The following is a 15,978-nucleotide window of genomic DNA, read 5'->3' as shown; positions in this document are numbered from 1 at the left end:
TAAATATTCATTCAACATAACACATAACTAAAGCACGCGACGCAGCAATTTAAAGTGCAAATAAAACTCCACCAGGCTGATCAGCTCTGGTTGACTGTAAACAAGAGTCTGCTTCACTGTTCTTCAAACCTTCACACAAATATACAAGCAGCTGCTGTAAGAGGACGGACCTACAGCTTCATCACATTTCACTAAGTGTTTGTACTTAATAAGTAAAGAATCTTTTATTTAGCAGTGTGAAGGGATGTGGAGGAGGTGGGCTCAGATCCTGGGCCTGCTGCTCTGCACACTGGGCTGGTGCATTGTGGGCTGCACGCTTGCTATGGACCACTGGAGGTAGGCATAAAAGAGTTACACAGAAGGATGCACACTAGAGCACTTCATTACTGTAAATTTAGGAGAGAAAGTGTCTTAATTTATTCATTATTAATTCTCTCTTTAATTTCCTTTGCATGCAATTAATATCAATTAATTTGATATAACACTAAGTAGTTGGGTGACAAAGTGACAATTTGAAGCAACTTTTTTAATAGAGATGGCAATTTCAACACCTTGAAACATTTCAGTACTTTTAAACCATTGATTTGAACCGTTTTTAAACATTTTAAAACCTGTTCGCTCTACGACACCATCTGCTGGTAGAAGATTGCGTTGCAGCCATTTATCATTGTTTTTTGTAAGCTATAGTTATATGTATCTATATAAATCCATATATATATATATATATATATATATATATATATGTCTATGTGTGTGTGTGTGTGTGTGTGTGTGTATATATATCTATTTACATATGCTATTTTATTATATAATATGTATGTATGTGTGTATGTATGTATCTATCAATCTATCTATATTTCTATCAGTCTACCAACAACTCAGCTCAGTTCGTACAAATCTCCCTCTGCTTTCTCGCCACAACACAAAACCTCAAACACCTGCATTTCCTGCGGTCTTTTAAAATTCTGTCTGGGTTTGGTAGATGGATCTATCAGGTTTGGTACCGATCACGTTTAGAAGCCCGTCTCTAAGTATGTGCCGAAGCCAGAAGTGATGAAATGCTCCAAAACAGTTCGATCTTTGGTGTCGAATTTGCCATCTCCCTTCTTTTTAATATGGTCAAATAAAAAATAAAATAAAAAGGTTAAAAGAATAATCAGCACAGTTTGAGAAATCAGCTTGTCAGTTCATGTTTTCTTTTTCTTTTCTTTTATTCCAAATTGTTTGGAAAAACATGAAGTTTTCCTCTTCATGATCAGTGCCACTCAGCCTGTGAAATCTGTTATATATCTTTCTGTGGCTCTGGAAGAGCTTACTGAAGTTTGAAAAAAACGATCCTAATGGTGTGACCAGGTTGTTGCATTATGGGAAATGTAGGATCCAGTGTTTTAGTCAGAATATCTCCTCCTCTGCCGTTTCAGTTTTGACGATTCTTTTTAAATTTGTCTATTGTGAGTAACAGTCGTGTTAATACTACTGTTTAAGTTAATTATATTCTGCCAATGGCAAAGAAAGTCTAGCAGGGCAAAATCACAGAAGAGTTGTGGTTAGAGGGTTCCTACAGCTTAACGCAAGTGACATTTAAGACTTTTGAGGGCTCTTTTAATGCCACCTTAACTGAAATTCAGTGGAAAATACTGAAAGAAAAGAAAAAAACATGTATTGATATCAATTATTGAAGGATTTGGTGGGGATTGTTTTTAAAGTATCACTATATGACTTTTAATGTCATGGAATTTGTTTTTTAAGTTACCCCTTAAGAAGCCTCTCTATCCAGCCTGGTAATTCTTGTGTTTTTACGGGACCTTGTTAAATTAATGCGTAACGATAGATCTGATATTTGGTGTCTTCCGTCCGTATTTTTAACCATATTTCGATGATACATATACATTATATACATTAGCGTCGATGCTAAACGCCATATTGGTTTCCCATAGTTCCTTGGGAGAGTATTTTGAACAAACGAAGGTGTGTCGACCAATCGGAAGGCGGCCCTACGCCTCGTGTCTGCTTACGTATACTTACACGTCATCTGCAACAAACTGCATTGTGATTGGCCGAATCCAACCGTATCTAACTCTCTTGTTATGGCGGCGTTAGGCCACTGGGTGGCGCCATTGTGCATTGTGGCGCTTTTCCACTGCATAGTACCGGCTCTACTGTACTGTACTGTACTGTACTGTGCTCTACTCTACTCTACTCGCCTTTAGTATCGGGTAGTTCTCTGGGGTTCGTTTTCCATTGATAGTACCCGCCGTGGGACACTCCCACTTCGGAGAAAGCCCATTTTCTGGTGCGCACCACAACTGCAACATGTCAGATGGCAACCTGTTCGCTCTACATCGGCATCTGCTGGTAGAAGCGTGAGTTGCAGCCACACAATAATTTCCTGTAAGCTCCCTTTTCCCCAGCCAAAAAGCCTGTATATATGTGTGTGTGTTTGTATCAATCTATCTATCTCTCTATTAATTAATCTACCAACAACTCAGCTCAGTTCGTGCAAATCTCCCTCTGCTTTCTCGCCACAACACAAAACCTCAAACACCCGCATTTCCTGCGGTCTTTTAAAATTCGGTCTGGGTTTGGTACATGGATCTATCAGGTTTGGTACCGATCACGTGACGTTTCGAAACCCGTCTCGAGTCTCGAAGTTACGAAACGTTTCGAAACAGTTCGATCATGGCTTTTCCACTACATGATACTGGCTCTACTCTACTGTACTGTACTCTACTGTACTGTACTGTACTGAACTCTACTCTGCTCTACTGTACTCAACTCTACTGTTCTCTACTGTACTCTAGTGTACTGTGCTGTACTGTACTCTATTGTACTGTACTCTACTGTACTGTGCTGTACTGTACTCTATTGTACTGTACTCTACTGTACTGTGCTCTACTCTATTGTACTGTACTCTACTACACTCTACTGTACTCTATTCTACTGTACTGTACTCTACAGTACTGCACTCTACTGTACTGTGCTGTACTGTACTCTGCTGTACTCTATTGTACTGTACTCTACTGTACTGTATTGTACTGCACTCTACGGTTCTCTTTTGTACTGTACTCTACTGTTCTCTACGGTACTGTACTGTGCTCTATACTCTATTGTACTGTACTCTACTATACTCTGCTGTACTCTATTCTACTGTACTCTATTGTACTGTACTCTACTGTACTGTATTGTACTGCACTCTACGGTTCTCTTTTGTACTGTACTCTACTGTGCTGTACTGTACTCTACTGTTCTCTACGGTACTATACTGTGCTCTACTCTATTGTACTGTACTCTACTATGCTCTGCTGTACTCTATTCTACTGTACTGTATTGTACTGCACTCTACTGGAGTGTGCTGTACGGTACTCTACTCTACTCTACTGTACTGTACGCGAAGGTTAAATAGTGGAGACAGATGTTCAGAAATGTAATATAGTGAGCGCATTAACACATAACATTGAGAAATTACTTAATGTCTTTTATTATTATTATTTCAGGAACCTTTATGTGTAAAGCGTAGTGCCACCTAGTGGTCAGAGCCCAACCATCACACAGCTGTTCAGACCTCAGCCACCAGATGGAGTCCTTGGTCTGCTCTAGTGTTACACTTTATTTATTAGGCCTTGTCAAAATCCTATTTCTAACTTTTAAGGTCATTTACATGACTTTTATCAGCTAAACCACAAACCAATGTATGCTAATGGGAGTACAATTACACAGGAGACACGAGCAAAGCTATATTTTATTTATTGTTTGTTACAGATTATTGATATGGCTTTTCATGCATTTATTATTTCATGCAACAAACTGCATTGTGATTGGCCGAATCCAACCGTATCTAACTCTCGTTATGGTGGCATTAGGCCACAGGGTGGCGCCATTGTGCATTATGGCGCTTTTCCACTGCATAGTACCGGCTCTACTGTACTGTACTGTACTGTGCTCTACTCTACTCTACTCGCCTTTAGTATCGGGTAGTTCTCTGGGGTTCGTTTTCCATTGATAGTACCCGCCGTGGGACACTCCCACTTCGGAGAAAGCCCATTTTCTGGTGCGCACCACAACTGCAACATGTCAGATGGCAACCTGTTCGCTCTACATCGGCATCTGCTGGTAGAAGCGTGAGTTGCAGCCACACAATAATTTCCAGTAAGCTCCCTTTTCCCCAGCCAAAAAGCCTGTATATGTGTGTGTGTGTTTGTATCAATCAATCTATCTCTCTATTAATTAATCTACCAACAACTCAGCTCAGTTCGTGCAAATCTCCCTCTGCTTTCTCGCCACAACACAAAACCTCAAACACCCGCATTTCCTGCGGTCTTTTAAAATTCGGTCTGGGTTTGGTACATGGATCTATCAGGTTTGGTACCGATCACGTGACGTTTCGAAACCCGTCTCGAGTCTCGAGATTCTGAAACGTTTCGAAACAGTTCGATCATGGCTTTTCCACTACATGATACTGGCTCTACTCTACTGTACTGTACTCTACTGTACTGTACTGTACTGAACTCTACTCTGCTCTACTGTACTCAACTCTACTGTTCTCTACTGTACTCTAGTGTACTGTGCTGTACTGTACTCTATTGTACTGTACTCTACTGTACTGTGCTGTACTGTACTCTATTGTACTGTACTCTACTGTACTGTGCTCTACTCTATTGTACTGTACTCTACTACACTCTACTGTACTCTATTCTACTGTACTGTACTCTACAGTACTGCACTCTACTGTACTGTGCTGAACTGTACTCTGCTGTACTCTATTGTACTGTACTCTACTGTACTGTATTGTACTGCACTCTACGGTTCTCTTTTGTACTGTACTCTACTGTTCTCTACGGTACTGTACTGTGCTCTATACTCTATTGTACTGTACTCTACTATACTCTGCTGTACTCTATTCTACTGTACTCTATTGTACTGTACTCTACTGTACTGTATTGTACTGCACTCTACGGTTCTCTTTTGTACTGTACTCTACTGTGCTGTACTGTACTCTACTGTTCTCTACGGTACTATACTGTGCTCTACTCTATTGTACTGTACTCTACTATGCTCTGCTGTACTCTATTCTACTGTACTGTATTGTACTGCACTCTACTGGAGTGTGCTGTACGGTACTCTACTCTACTGTACTGTACGCGAAGGTTAAATAGTGGAGACAGATGTTCAGAAATGTAATATAGTGAGCGCATTAACACATAACATTGAGAAATTACTTAATGTCTTTTATTATTATTATTTCAGGAACCTTGATGTGTAAAGCGTAGTGCCACCTAGTGGTCAGAGCCCAACCATCACACAGCTGTTCAGACCTCAGCCACCAGATGGAGTCCTTGGTCTGCTCTAGTGTTACACTTTATTTATTAGGCCTTGTCAAAATCCTATTTCTAACTTTTAAGGTCATTTACATGACTTTTATCAGCTAAACCACAAACCAATGTATGCTAATGGGAGTACAATTACACAGGAGACACGAGCAAAGCTATATTTTATTTATTGTTTGTTACAGATTATTGATATGGCTTTTCATGCATTTATTATTTCATGCAACAAACTGCATTGTGATTGGCCGAATCCAACCGTATCTAACTCTCTTGTTATGGTGGCATTAGGCCACAGGGTGGCGCCATTGTGCATTATGGCGCTTTTCCACTGCATAGTACCGGCTCTACTGTACTGTACTGTACTGTGCTCTACTCTACTCTACTCGCCTTTAGTATCGGGTAGTTCTCTGGGGTTCGTTTTCCATTGATAGTACCCGCCGTGGGACACTCCCACTTCGGAGAAAGCCCATTTTCTGGTGCGCATCACAACTGCAACATGTCAGATGGCAACCTGTTCGCTCTACATCGGCATCTGCTGGTAGAAGCGTGAGTTGCAGCCACACAATCATTTCCTGTAAGCTCCCTTTTCCCCAGCCAAAAAGCCTGTATATATATATGTGTGTGTGTGTGTGTGTGTTTGTATCAATCTGTGTTTTGTACAAAAATCTTTTTCCCTGAATTGATTCATGCAGTTTGATGCCTGTTTTTCATTTTTATCATCTATAATTTGTCACAGCTAGACAGCACATGTAAATATTCATTCAACATAACACATAACTAAAGCACGCGACGCAGCAATTTAAAGTGCAAATAAAACTCCACCAGGCTGATCAGCTCTGGTTGACTGTAAACAAGAGTCTGCTTCACTGTTCTTCAAACCTTCACACAAATATACAAGCAGCTGCTGTAAGAGGACGGACCTACAGCTTCATCACAACATCTCACTAAGTGTTTGTACTTAATAAGTAAAGAATCTTTTATTTAGCAGTGTGAAGGGATGTGGAGGAGGTGGGCTCAGATCCTGGGCCTGCTGCTCTGCACACTGGGCTGGTGCATTGTGGGCTGCACGCTTGCTATGGACCACTGGAGGTAGGCATAAAAAGAGTTACACAGAAGGATGCACACTAGAGCACTTCATTACTGTAAATTTAGGAGAGAAAGTGTCTTGAGGAAAGAAAATAGCTCCTGTTTTTCTCTTAATTTATTCATTATTAATTCTCTCTTTAATTTCCTTTGCATGCAATTAATATCAATTTATTTGATATAACACTAAGTAGTTGGGTGACAAAGTGACAATTTGAAGCAACTTTTTTTAATAGAGATGGCAATTTCAACACCTTGAAACATTTCAGTACTTTTAAACCATTGATTTGAACCGTTTTTAAACATTTTAAAACCTGTTCGCTCTACGACACCATCTGCTGGTAGAAGATTGCGTTGCAGCCATTTATCATTGTTTTTTGTAAGCTATAGTTATATGTATCTATATAAATATATATATATATATATATATATATATATATATGTGTGTGTGTGTGTGTGTGTGTGTGTATATATCTATTTACATATGCTATTTTATTATATAATATGTATGTATGTATGTGTGTATGTATGTATCTATCAATCTATCTATATTTCTATCAGTCTACCAACAACTCAGCTCAGTTCGTACAAATCTCCCTCTGCTTTCTCGCCACAACACAAAACCTCAAACACCTGCACTTCCTGCGGTCTTTTAAAATTCTGTCTGGGTTTGGTACATGGATCTATCAGGTTTGGTACCGATCACGTTTAGAAGCCCGTCTCTAAGTATGTGCCGAAGCCAGAAGTGATGAAACGCTCCAAAACAGTTCGATCTTTGGTGTCGAATTTGCCATCTCCCTTCTTTTTAATATGGTCAAATAAAAAATAAAATAAAAAGGTTAAAAGAATAATCAGCACAGTTTGAGAAATCAGCTTGTCAGTTCATGTTTTCTTTTTCTTTTCTTTTATTCCAAATTGTTTGGAAAAACATGAAGTTTTCCTCTTCATGATCAGTGCCACTCAGCCTGTGAAATCTGTTATATATCTTTCTGTGGCTCTGGAAGAGCTTACTGAAGTTTGAAAAAACGATCCTAATGGTGTGACCAGGTTGTTGCATTATGGGAAATGTAGGATCCAGTGTTTTAGTCAGAATATCTCCTCCTCTGCCGTTTCAGTTTTGACGATTCTTTTTAAATTTGTCTATTGTGAGTAACAGTCGTGTTAATACTACTGTTTATGTTAATTATATTCTGCCAATGGCAAAGAAAGTCTCGCAGGACAAAATCACAAAAAGTTGTGGTTAGAGGGTTCCTACAGCTTAACGCAAGTGACATTTAAGACTTTTGAGGGCTCTTTTAATGCCACCTTAACTGAAATTCAGTGGAAAATACTGAAAGAAAAGAAAAAAAACATGTATTGATATCAATTATTGAAGGATTTGGTGGGGATTGTTTTTAAAGGATCACTACATGACTTTTAATGTCATGTAATTGTTTTTGTTTTTTAAGTTACCCCTTATTTTGAGCTTTGGCGATGCAATGTTGGAAAAAAAGAATAATAACAACCTTATTTCCAATGTCTAAGTATTTTTTACACTTTTGAAATATTAATCAAAGACATTTTAATGCCAATTCAGGCCATTTTTCTTCGATTAATGAATTCAATGCCTTTTAAGACTTTTTAAGGATCAGTGGGAACCCTGTAGAGCAACGCAGTGCAAACAAGACTGTAAATGTAAATGTGTGTATTTGATGCATTTTCTCACTGGAGGGTGGCGCAGTTGGGGGGTCGAGGGGGCTCCTCAGTGGTGGTGACAGCTTGGTACTGGTCTGACCTGTGGAGGGACTGCTACGAAGACTCCAGCGCTGTGGTGAACTGTGTAGACTTCCGGGTGCTGTGGACAATCAAAAGTGGGTAAACTCTCAAATACTGACTCTGTTTGCTCATATAATGTAAATAAATACAACGTTAACCCATTCTGTCTGATGTCAGCATACATCCAGGCAGTCAGGGGGCTCCTGATGAGCGGCCTGTGCCTCGGCTTTATGGGCACGGTGCTCGCTTTCTTTGGAATGGAGTGCACGCGCATCGGCGAGGACCACAGCAGTAAGGACCGGATGTTAATCACAGCGTCTGCTCTCCATCTGCTCGGCTGTGAGTGTCATTTGTTTGCATTCACGGAGCCGCAGCTGTTGTGAAAGCAGCTTCTCGGAACTCACTGGTTTGTCTTGTTCTGTTTTTCCCATGTGTCATCTGCTTTTTTCCTCATGCAGGCGCATCAGACGTGGCTGGTTATTGTTTATACATAAACACAGTGGTTGCGGCTTTTTTACACAGCCGTGCAGATCCATCTAAACTGAGGTAACACGTGACCTTTAAATGACCCTCATCAACAGACAATGTGAGATCATATCAAACAGCCGATTTGAACTGTCATCTCCTCAGATATGAAATCGGTACCCCCTTATACCTCGGCCTGGTGGGGAGTTTCCTCATTCTCCTCGGCTGTGCAGTTCACTGTGCAACTGCGTGCACAGTTAAACATCCAAAGAGGTTTGTTTATATACCATTTAACCCTTTGAGACCCGGATCAACATCACTTCTCTCATGCTACGTTCCAACACCTTCACAAGTACTGAAATCTTCAAAGTCTGAGCAATTGGTTTAGCTTTATTTTCAAAAAAAGTGGGAAAAAAAGGCAATGAGCCAGCTTATGGTGTCGATTTTGAAAGTTACTTTGAAAGAAGCAAATGTCCAAAAGACTCTATTCACAACTATATATTTAAAATCATTTGAAAGAATTATTATTTTTTAAGCACTTTTCTTTATGTCATTTCCTTTTATTGTTTGTTTTTTATTTATTTATTTTCTTCTTATTTTTACAGAATTGGCTCGTACGTTTTACAATTATTTATTGCTAATTTTTGGGTCATTTCTTCTAAAGTTGCTCATTGCTCTTTATCGTTTATACGTTTTTGAAAGACATCAACACATAAGCTTTTGCAGGGTTAACTGAATATGATCGCCTTCCTCTTTAGACCCTGCAGATTTTTAAACTAAAGCAGATGCTGAAAAAAAATCTAAAGTATGTTAAATTAAACAAATACTCACTCGTGTGCACTGTTGTTTCTGACAATACTTTCTCTGCAGCAGGCATCCCATGGTTCCCTTTACTGCTGGAAAAGGAGAGAAAACAGAACACATTTTTGGACCGTCGTACAGGTCAAAAGACCTCAGAAACACTGCTTGCTACAAGATGTCTTCTGTTGTGGTTGTGTAACGCCGGACAGGTTTGGCCCATGGGCTAAAAGTTGAGTACTACTGGCCTGAATGCTGTTTCAAAGAATTTATTAGCTATTTATTATAATTGCTTGTTTGGCCTAAAAAAATGTTAACATTTATAATGACACTGACTGTAAAAAAATACCAGAATATGCTTCACAAACACAAGCACTACATATATGTCATTTGCAACTGTAGACGGCAAACTCAAAAGTTCTTATATTCCCAGAAAAAATACTAAGCTACAGCACATAAGTCAAGTATTTGACTAGTTTTACCAAATGTAAAGTACTACAAAGTAAAACAATAACATATATAACCATCTTTAACACTCTGTGTATACAAAAATAAACAACTGAAAAAAAGGTCTCCATCCTCTCTGATTATTTTTCAAATTGAACCCCCAAAAAGGCATCTTTACATATCAATTTAGTTTTCATTGTGTGATTATTCTTTTGTTACAGTTTTACAGTTAATAATTTAACCGTTATGTTATGTTTGGACCATCTTTAACAGCTCAAAAATCAAACTGTGTTGTTTTATCAGCTTTCTCAGACTCACTTGGCAAACAAAAGTAAGTCATATTTGTTCATGTATGATGTAATTAAAATGCTTTAAAGCCATTTCTGTATTTTGTCCCATTTGTGGCTAAGAGCAGGATTATCGCTTTTATACTTTTCCACATTTTGGGTTTCAATGAGGTCAGAAAAGACAAAGCGTTTAGAAAAATAACTGCAATGATAAGGTCATTTTAACAAACACCACGTGGGTTGACACGACAGTGGACGTAATGCTTTACCATTTCTGCCTGAGTGCTGGGAACACGAAGGATGCTTAGTGGGCAAAACCATCAAAAAGATAAGACGACAACACAACAGTGCTGGTGTGACACCTGCGCACCAGTAACGACATAGAGGGCGAGCTCAGACCAGTTTCCCACAGTGAGACATTGTTCAAACTGGGACTCTAAATTAACACATCTTTACTGGTTTTTGCTCGAGGACCAGCGGCACTCACCATGAAGTTCAGGACGGTGGTGATGTACGTGGAGATCGGCTGCTTCGTGTCCTGCCTGTGCGGCTGGATCCTGGTGTGTTCCACTCTCCCCACAGAGTACTGGACCTTCTCCGAGGTGGGTAGCATCGTGCTGACCACCTCCAACTACTACTCCAACCTGTGGAGGGACTGTATCTCAGACACCACGGGGGTGTCCGACTGCAAGGATTACCCCTCCATGCTGGCCCTGCCTGGTAGGATACTCTGAAAACCTCACAGTAAACATTCCTTTAACGTTTTATTAAGCTTTAAAACAGTTGAAATGATTTAGGGACAGTATGAAAAGGGTCAGGGTGAGGAGGGGGGCTGAATTTTTAAGAGGTTACAAAAAAAGGCAGCATTATCAATATTTACTTTGGACCCTCCCCTTGACTTAGGAGATAAAAGCATTAGCCTCAGCTCCAATAACTCTAAATAATATAATATATAACGCATTAATGCCTTAAGCACAATGCAATTAAGGTCCGTACATGGGGCCTTTTTTCCATTTTTTTTAATTAGCAGATGCGTTTCCTGTCTTTAGGAGTTGGTACCACGCCCTGTTTAAAGGCTGTATGATTATACTGGTATCATATCAAACTTGAAGACCTAAAGAATCCATGTCATGCTTGCTTCTCAGGAGCGGGGATAAATTATGCTCTACAAACTCTGGTGATGGAAAAACAGCATGTCCATTTAACAGGGGTCCCTTGACCTCTGACCTCAAGACATCTGAATGCTTATGGGTTCTGTGTACCCATGAGTCTCCCTGTTAAAGACATGCATATAGCTTTTTTTGCTGTCACTTGATTCCTAATCAAGACAGGAATTGCTTTACCTCGACAATAGGGACTTCAAAATGTTTAAAAAGCAAAATAATGGATAAGAAAATGCAATTAAAAACAAAGTGCCATTAATTGCTTTTAACTATTGAAATTCTGCAACTAATGAAGATTAAAAAAAATACATTTTTTTGAGAGCTCCAATTTATAATTTTCATACAGTCCCAGTTCAAACAATATTGAAAGAAAGCGCTGCAGACAGCACTCAGGGCAGGCGTGTCCCTTTCATTTACGTCCACTAAAACGTTTCCTTTTTCCCACTGACAGGCTGAGGCTGTTATTGTCTCTGACAATATGTATGTATGCACGCTGTTGTGTGTAACCTTGATACCTTTTTTTTTGTTTTCTTCTTCTTTTCTTTTACTAAAAGCCTACCTAGGGACGGAGGTGTTCTATGTTCATTTTTATTGTCCCTATCAAATAAACAATATCAATAACATAAATACAAAGAGGACTCTACAGAGAAATGTAACGTTTTCCCATGACTTTGGGATGCAGGACAAAATTACGTTTTTTTTTAATTAACTGGAAACAAATCAGATGAAATCTTTAGCATGTTCCCGTCTGTTTTATGTTTAAGTCTCACTAACGAAAAGTCTTGTTACGAATATCTCACGAAAGGTGACTTTTCAATGCCATGGCTGATTTCGAAAATGCAAAAAAAAAAAATCTGCAAGAACAACACATCTCCTTTCGTGTGACGTGGATACAAAACAGGAAACGGGAAAGAATTTAACTTCTCTGTAGGGTCTCTTTTTCTGTCATGCTGTCAGACACTTAAATAACTTACAACAACCATTTAACACTTTAAAATGCTCTAATGGTACATTTAACATACTAATTTTGTTTCTCCATTTCAAAAATATACACGTATATTTGAATTATATTTGAGTTTCACCTGTGTTCCTTCAGCGTTCCTACACGCCTGCAGAGCGCTGGCCGTCTGTGCTGTCATCACTGGTTTTTTCGGAGGCGTCCTCACACTCATTGGGATGAAATGCACTAAAATAGGTGGATCAGAGATCGCCAATGCCAGAGTTACCTTTGCAGGTGGTTTAACCTACCTAGCTTCAGGTAAAAATAACATTATTCAGATGACTTTGAGCATTGAATTATGTGAAAATGATGCACTCAGGATGCTCTATTTTCTGACAGGATTCTGTGGGATGATCACCTACTCATGGTGGGCCAACAAAGTCATTACAGAGTTCCTGGATCCATCTTTCAGAGCACAGAAGTGAGTAAAGCAGTGGATTATTGTTAAAAGGTCCGTGGAAGTGATATGAACAAACAGTGCAGAGAATCTAACCATAACTGTTGATATACCTCGATACTTGTTCAGATTTGAACTTGGAGCTGCAGTTTTCGTTGGCTGGGGAGGCTCCATCCTCCTCCTCTCTGGAGGGACGGTGCTGACTTACTTCTCTGGAAAAGAAGGTCTACCATCAAGGTAAATATCAAACCTCTAACATTTTATTTAAATGCTTGTATTACGTTATCTACTTTAGAACCACGACTACCTGAGATTAATTACGTTTACAGTTCTTCAGAAAGACCTAGGAGACCGGCCACTTACGCCACCGCTCGGACCAGACGCACCTACATGCTGCCGGCCTCGTCGTCCAGAGTGACTCTGGTGCCACCGCTGTTTTATGAGGGCAGGAGGAGCCGAGCAACCAGAGCAACAACCAAGAGCAGCAGGACCTTTAACAGGGACAGCTTCGTCTGAGCTGCAGGGGAGCTGAGAGAGTGATTTACAAAACCTACAAGGAACGTTTGGGTAATATACTTTGTTGCTGAGAATGAGATGAGAAGATCAACACCACTGTGGTGTCTGTATGTTCAATATGAAGCCAGAGCCAGCAATCTGTTAGCTTAGCTTAGCTTAAAGACTGGAATCCAAATCTGTCTAGTTGAACCTCTAAAGCTGGATTGCACCATCATTGCACTTTTAAACCTGAATAAATCATAGTTTAGGTTTTAATTCTGTTGCAACAAACTATTTTAAAATTAAGATTGATTTTAAACCTCTTAAATCACAATTTAGTTTACTCTAAACCTAAATTTAATTTAATTCTGTTGCACTAAACCTTTTTCCCAATTTAAACTGTGATCCAGGGTTAACTTTAAACCCACAATGGAGGCAGTTTAACTTTTACACTGGCTGCCTTTCTGAGATGGACTGAGCAAAATAGTCAAGTTCCTAAAATTAATTTGAGAGACAGACTTAAGACAATTGACTTTTATGATGATGATGATGAATTTTTTGTCAAGATACTGATTCACCAGGAAGACTGGGCCAGCCGTCACCATTAATACCGTTAAGCTGGCAAATTTTAAGCAAGCTAGCAACAATGTAATGTTTATTGTTATGGAAAAGCAGACATGCATACAGGTAATCCTTGTTGGTGCAATCTGGCCTAAAGATCACTAAGTAACATATTATATCGCGCATTTTCAGACAGAGTGAAGCTAGCTGTTAACCCCTATGTCCAATATTTAAGCTAAACCAAGCTAAGCTAAGCAGCTGCTGGCTCCAGCATTATATTTCATGCACAGACATGCGTGGTATTAATCTTCTAATCTACCTCTCTGCAAGAAAGCACATAAAAATATTCCCTAAAATATTAAACTGATCCTTTGATGAGGTTACCATGGCTGGAGATATGAATTATGTTACTAAAGCAAAGCTTTTCAACAGAGATCCTGCAACAAATCTGTTGTTTTTTTGTTTTTTTTGAAAAATATTTTGTATTTATAGCTGTCTTTCATCAGGCAGCATCCATCGTCTGTGGACCCTTTGAGTCTCTCTTGTCTGTCTGCCTGCTTTGTTCTTTTGAGACAGGCTGAAAGCTTCAGCATAAAAGAGAAATAATACACTCACTTTGAGCTAGAGTGCATCGGAGCATGTGATACCACTTCGTATTTGTTTACAAATCTGTCCAAAAAGAAAAGTGCTTCATGATTTAGTCACCTCGTGTAACCTTTCTGGCTGTCTTGTCTGCATCAGCTTGTTGCCACGTTCCTTATTTACTAGTTTTTCGACTTATAGATCACCACAGATACAACGTATACAAAACATTACCATCATTTTTTAAAATGTCTTTTTGTTTAATATATAATATGTAACTTTCTGCATTAAAATGACTGAAAACAACTTCACTAATGTTGTGTCTTGTTGAGTTGTCTACTTGCATCATCTCAAATGGTTCCAATGATGTTTAAACCAAGAAAAATCTGTCTTTTTAATCAAAGACACAGTCCATGTCACTCAGTTGCCATCACTTATGATGCATAATGCCCCAGAGTAATCTCTCACACACACACACACACACACACACACACACACACACACACACACACACACACACACACACACACACATATACCGAGATGCTATAAGTCACATATCTGATCACTAGTAAACCTCAGATTCCATCATGTTGAAGGAAAAATAGCTGAAAATATCTGATAAATAAAGCGTTGTGTCCTGGGGGACAGTTGTGCAGTATGTTTTAGGACTTTGGCCCTCTGCGAAAGAGCCAATGATATTTCAAGGAGGCCAAAGCTGTCAGAGCAGGAAGTGGTCACAGCTGTCACCCCTCATAAAAAAACCCCAGTTGCTCAGATTACAAAAGACTTTCATGGACGAGGAAGCCAATCAGAATGAAGCTCTGAAAGCCAGGATTTCATGTCTGCTATTGACTCAATGAGTCACGCTTGTAGGTGGTGGGAACTGGTGGAGGAAGTGTTTAAAACATTTAACACACCATAGCTCAGGGATACTCAACTTACGGCCCCAGGGCCAAATCTGGCCCTTGATAGGGTGCTGGATGGCCCCACAACAAATTCACAATAATAAAGTGATTTAATCTGGAATTGTCTTTGCACTTATAGTACACAAAAGGTGCCAGAGTGCAAAAATAGCATCAAAATAGAGCTTCTTTATCAAAAATGTGCCAGACAAGATCCCCCAAAACCCCCACCTGAGGTCCAAGCTAAGCCTCTAAAATCCCAGAAATCTTGTAAAATCATCTAAACATCCCAAATACTAGAAAAGTCCTTAAATCCTATAGACATGTAGTATGGGGCTGCTGCGATTGGCCCCTGGCCACCTGTCACTTTGCAAAAGTGGACCCCAAGCAAAGCAAGTTGAGTATCCCAGCCATACACTATTTACTTACAATATTAAGAAGTATTAGCATCAAATGTAATTACATTATCAAAAGAACTAATTGTCAGTCAGCATCTTAGTGTCATGAATTAATATGAAAACTCTACTTGTATCTGCGGTGCAGCTGATTTAAACTGCTTCATCTACTGAAGGGTGACGTTAGCTATAACTATGCATCATCTTTCATAAACTCATGAGTTATAAGTCATCTTCATCAAGTCTCGCATGCCTGGAAAAGTTATTAAACAAAAGGGTAAAGAAATTTGTACTAAATCAGTTTTGGTTAGTGTGCTCAGAC

The 15,978-nt window shown here is 39.3% G+C and overlaps 2 protein-coding genes across 4 annotated transcripts; both read left to right on the top strand.

The window, feature by feature from the left end:
- Positions 1-5,995: 5,995 nt before the first annotated feature.
- Positions 5,996-10,200, top strand: LOC148185517 (claudin-10-like). Of its 2 annotated transcripts, none has more exons than XM_088074513.1 (6): positions 5,996-6,413; positions 8,118-8,257; positions 8,340-8,453; positions 8,621-8,708; positions 8,793-8,900; positions 9,498-10,200. In XM_088074513.1, exons 1-6 carry the CDS (start codon positions 6,322-6,324, stop codon positions 9,625-9,627), a joined length of 672 nt encoding a protein of 223 aa, XP_087930639.1. In that variant the 5' UTR covers positions 5,996-6,321; the 3' UTR covers positions 9,628-10,200. The 2 variants fall into 2 exon arrangements, with proteins under 2 accessions (XP_087930639.1, XP_087930638.1); XM_088074512.1 differs by having other exon boundaries at positions 5,999-6,413; positions 8,340-8,501; positions 9,498-10,198.
- A 279-nt stretch (positions 10,201-10,479) lies between these two features.
- LOC148185516 (claudin-10-like) lies at positions 10,480-15,902 on the top strand. 2 transcript variants are annotated; one of them, XM_088074510.1, is made up of 5 exons: positions 10,480-10,879; positions 12,419-12,580; positions 12,662-12,743; positions 12,849-12,956; positions 13,049-15,902. In XM_088074510.1, exons 1-5 carry the CDS (start codon positions 10,648-10,650, stop codon positions 13,233-13,235), a joined length of 771 nt encoding a protein of 256 aa, XP_087930636.1. In that variant the 5' UTR covers positions 10,480-10,647; the 3' UTR covers positions 13,236-15,902. The 2 variants fall into 2 exon arrangements, with proteins under 2 accessions (XP_087930636.1, XP_087930635.1); XM_088074509.1 differs by having other exon boundaries at positions 12,419-12,743.
- Positions 15,903-15,978: the final 76 nt, after the last annotated feature.

The sequence above is a fragment of the Plectropomus leopardus genome, chromosome 24, assembly GCF_026936395.1.
Source record: "Plectropomus leopardus strain MGB_pleo_1.0 chromosome 24, ASM2693639v1, whole genome shotgun sequence".
Taxonomy (NCBI): domain Eukaryota; kingdom Metazoa; phylum Chordata; class Actinopteri; order Perciformes; family Serranidae; genus Plectropomus; species Plectropomus leopardus.
Note: the sequence above shows the minus strand (reverse complement) of the source record. Positions and strands in the feature narration are given on the sequence as shown.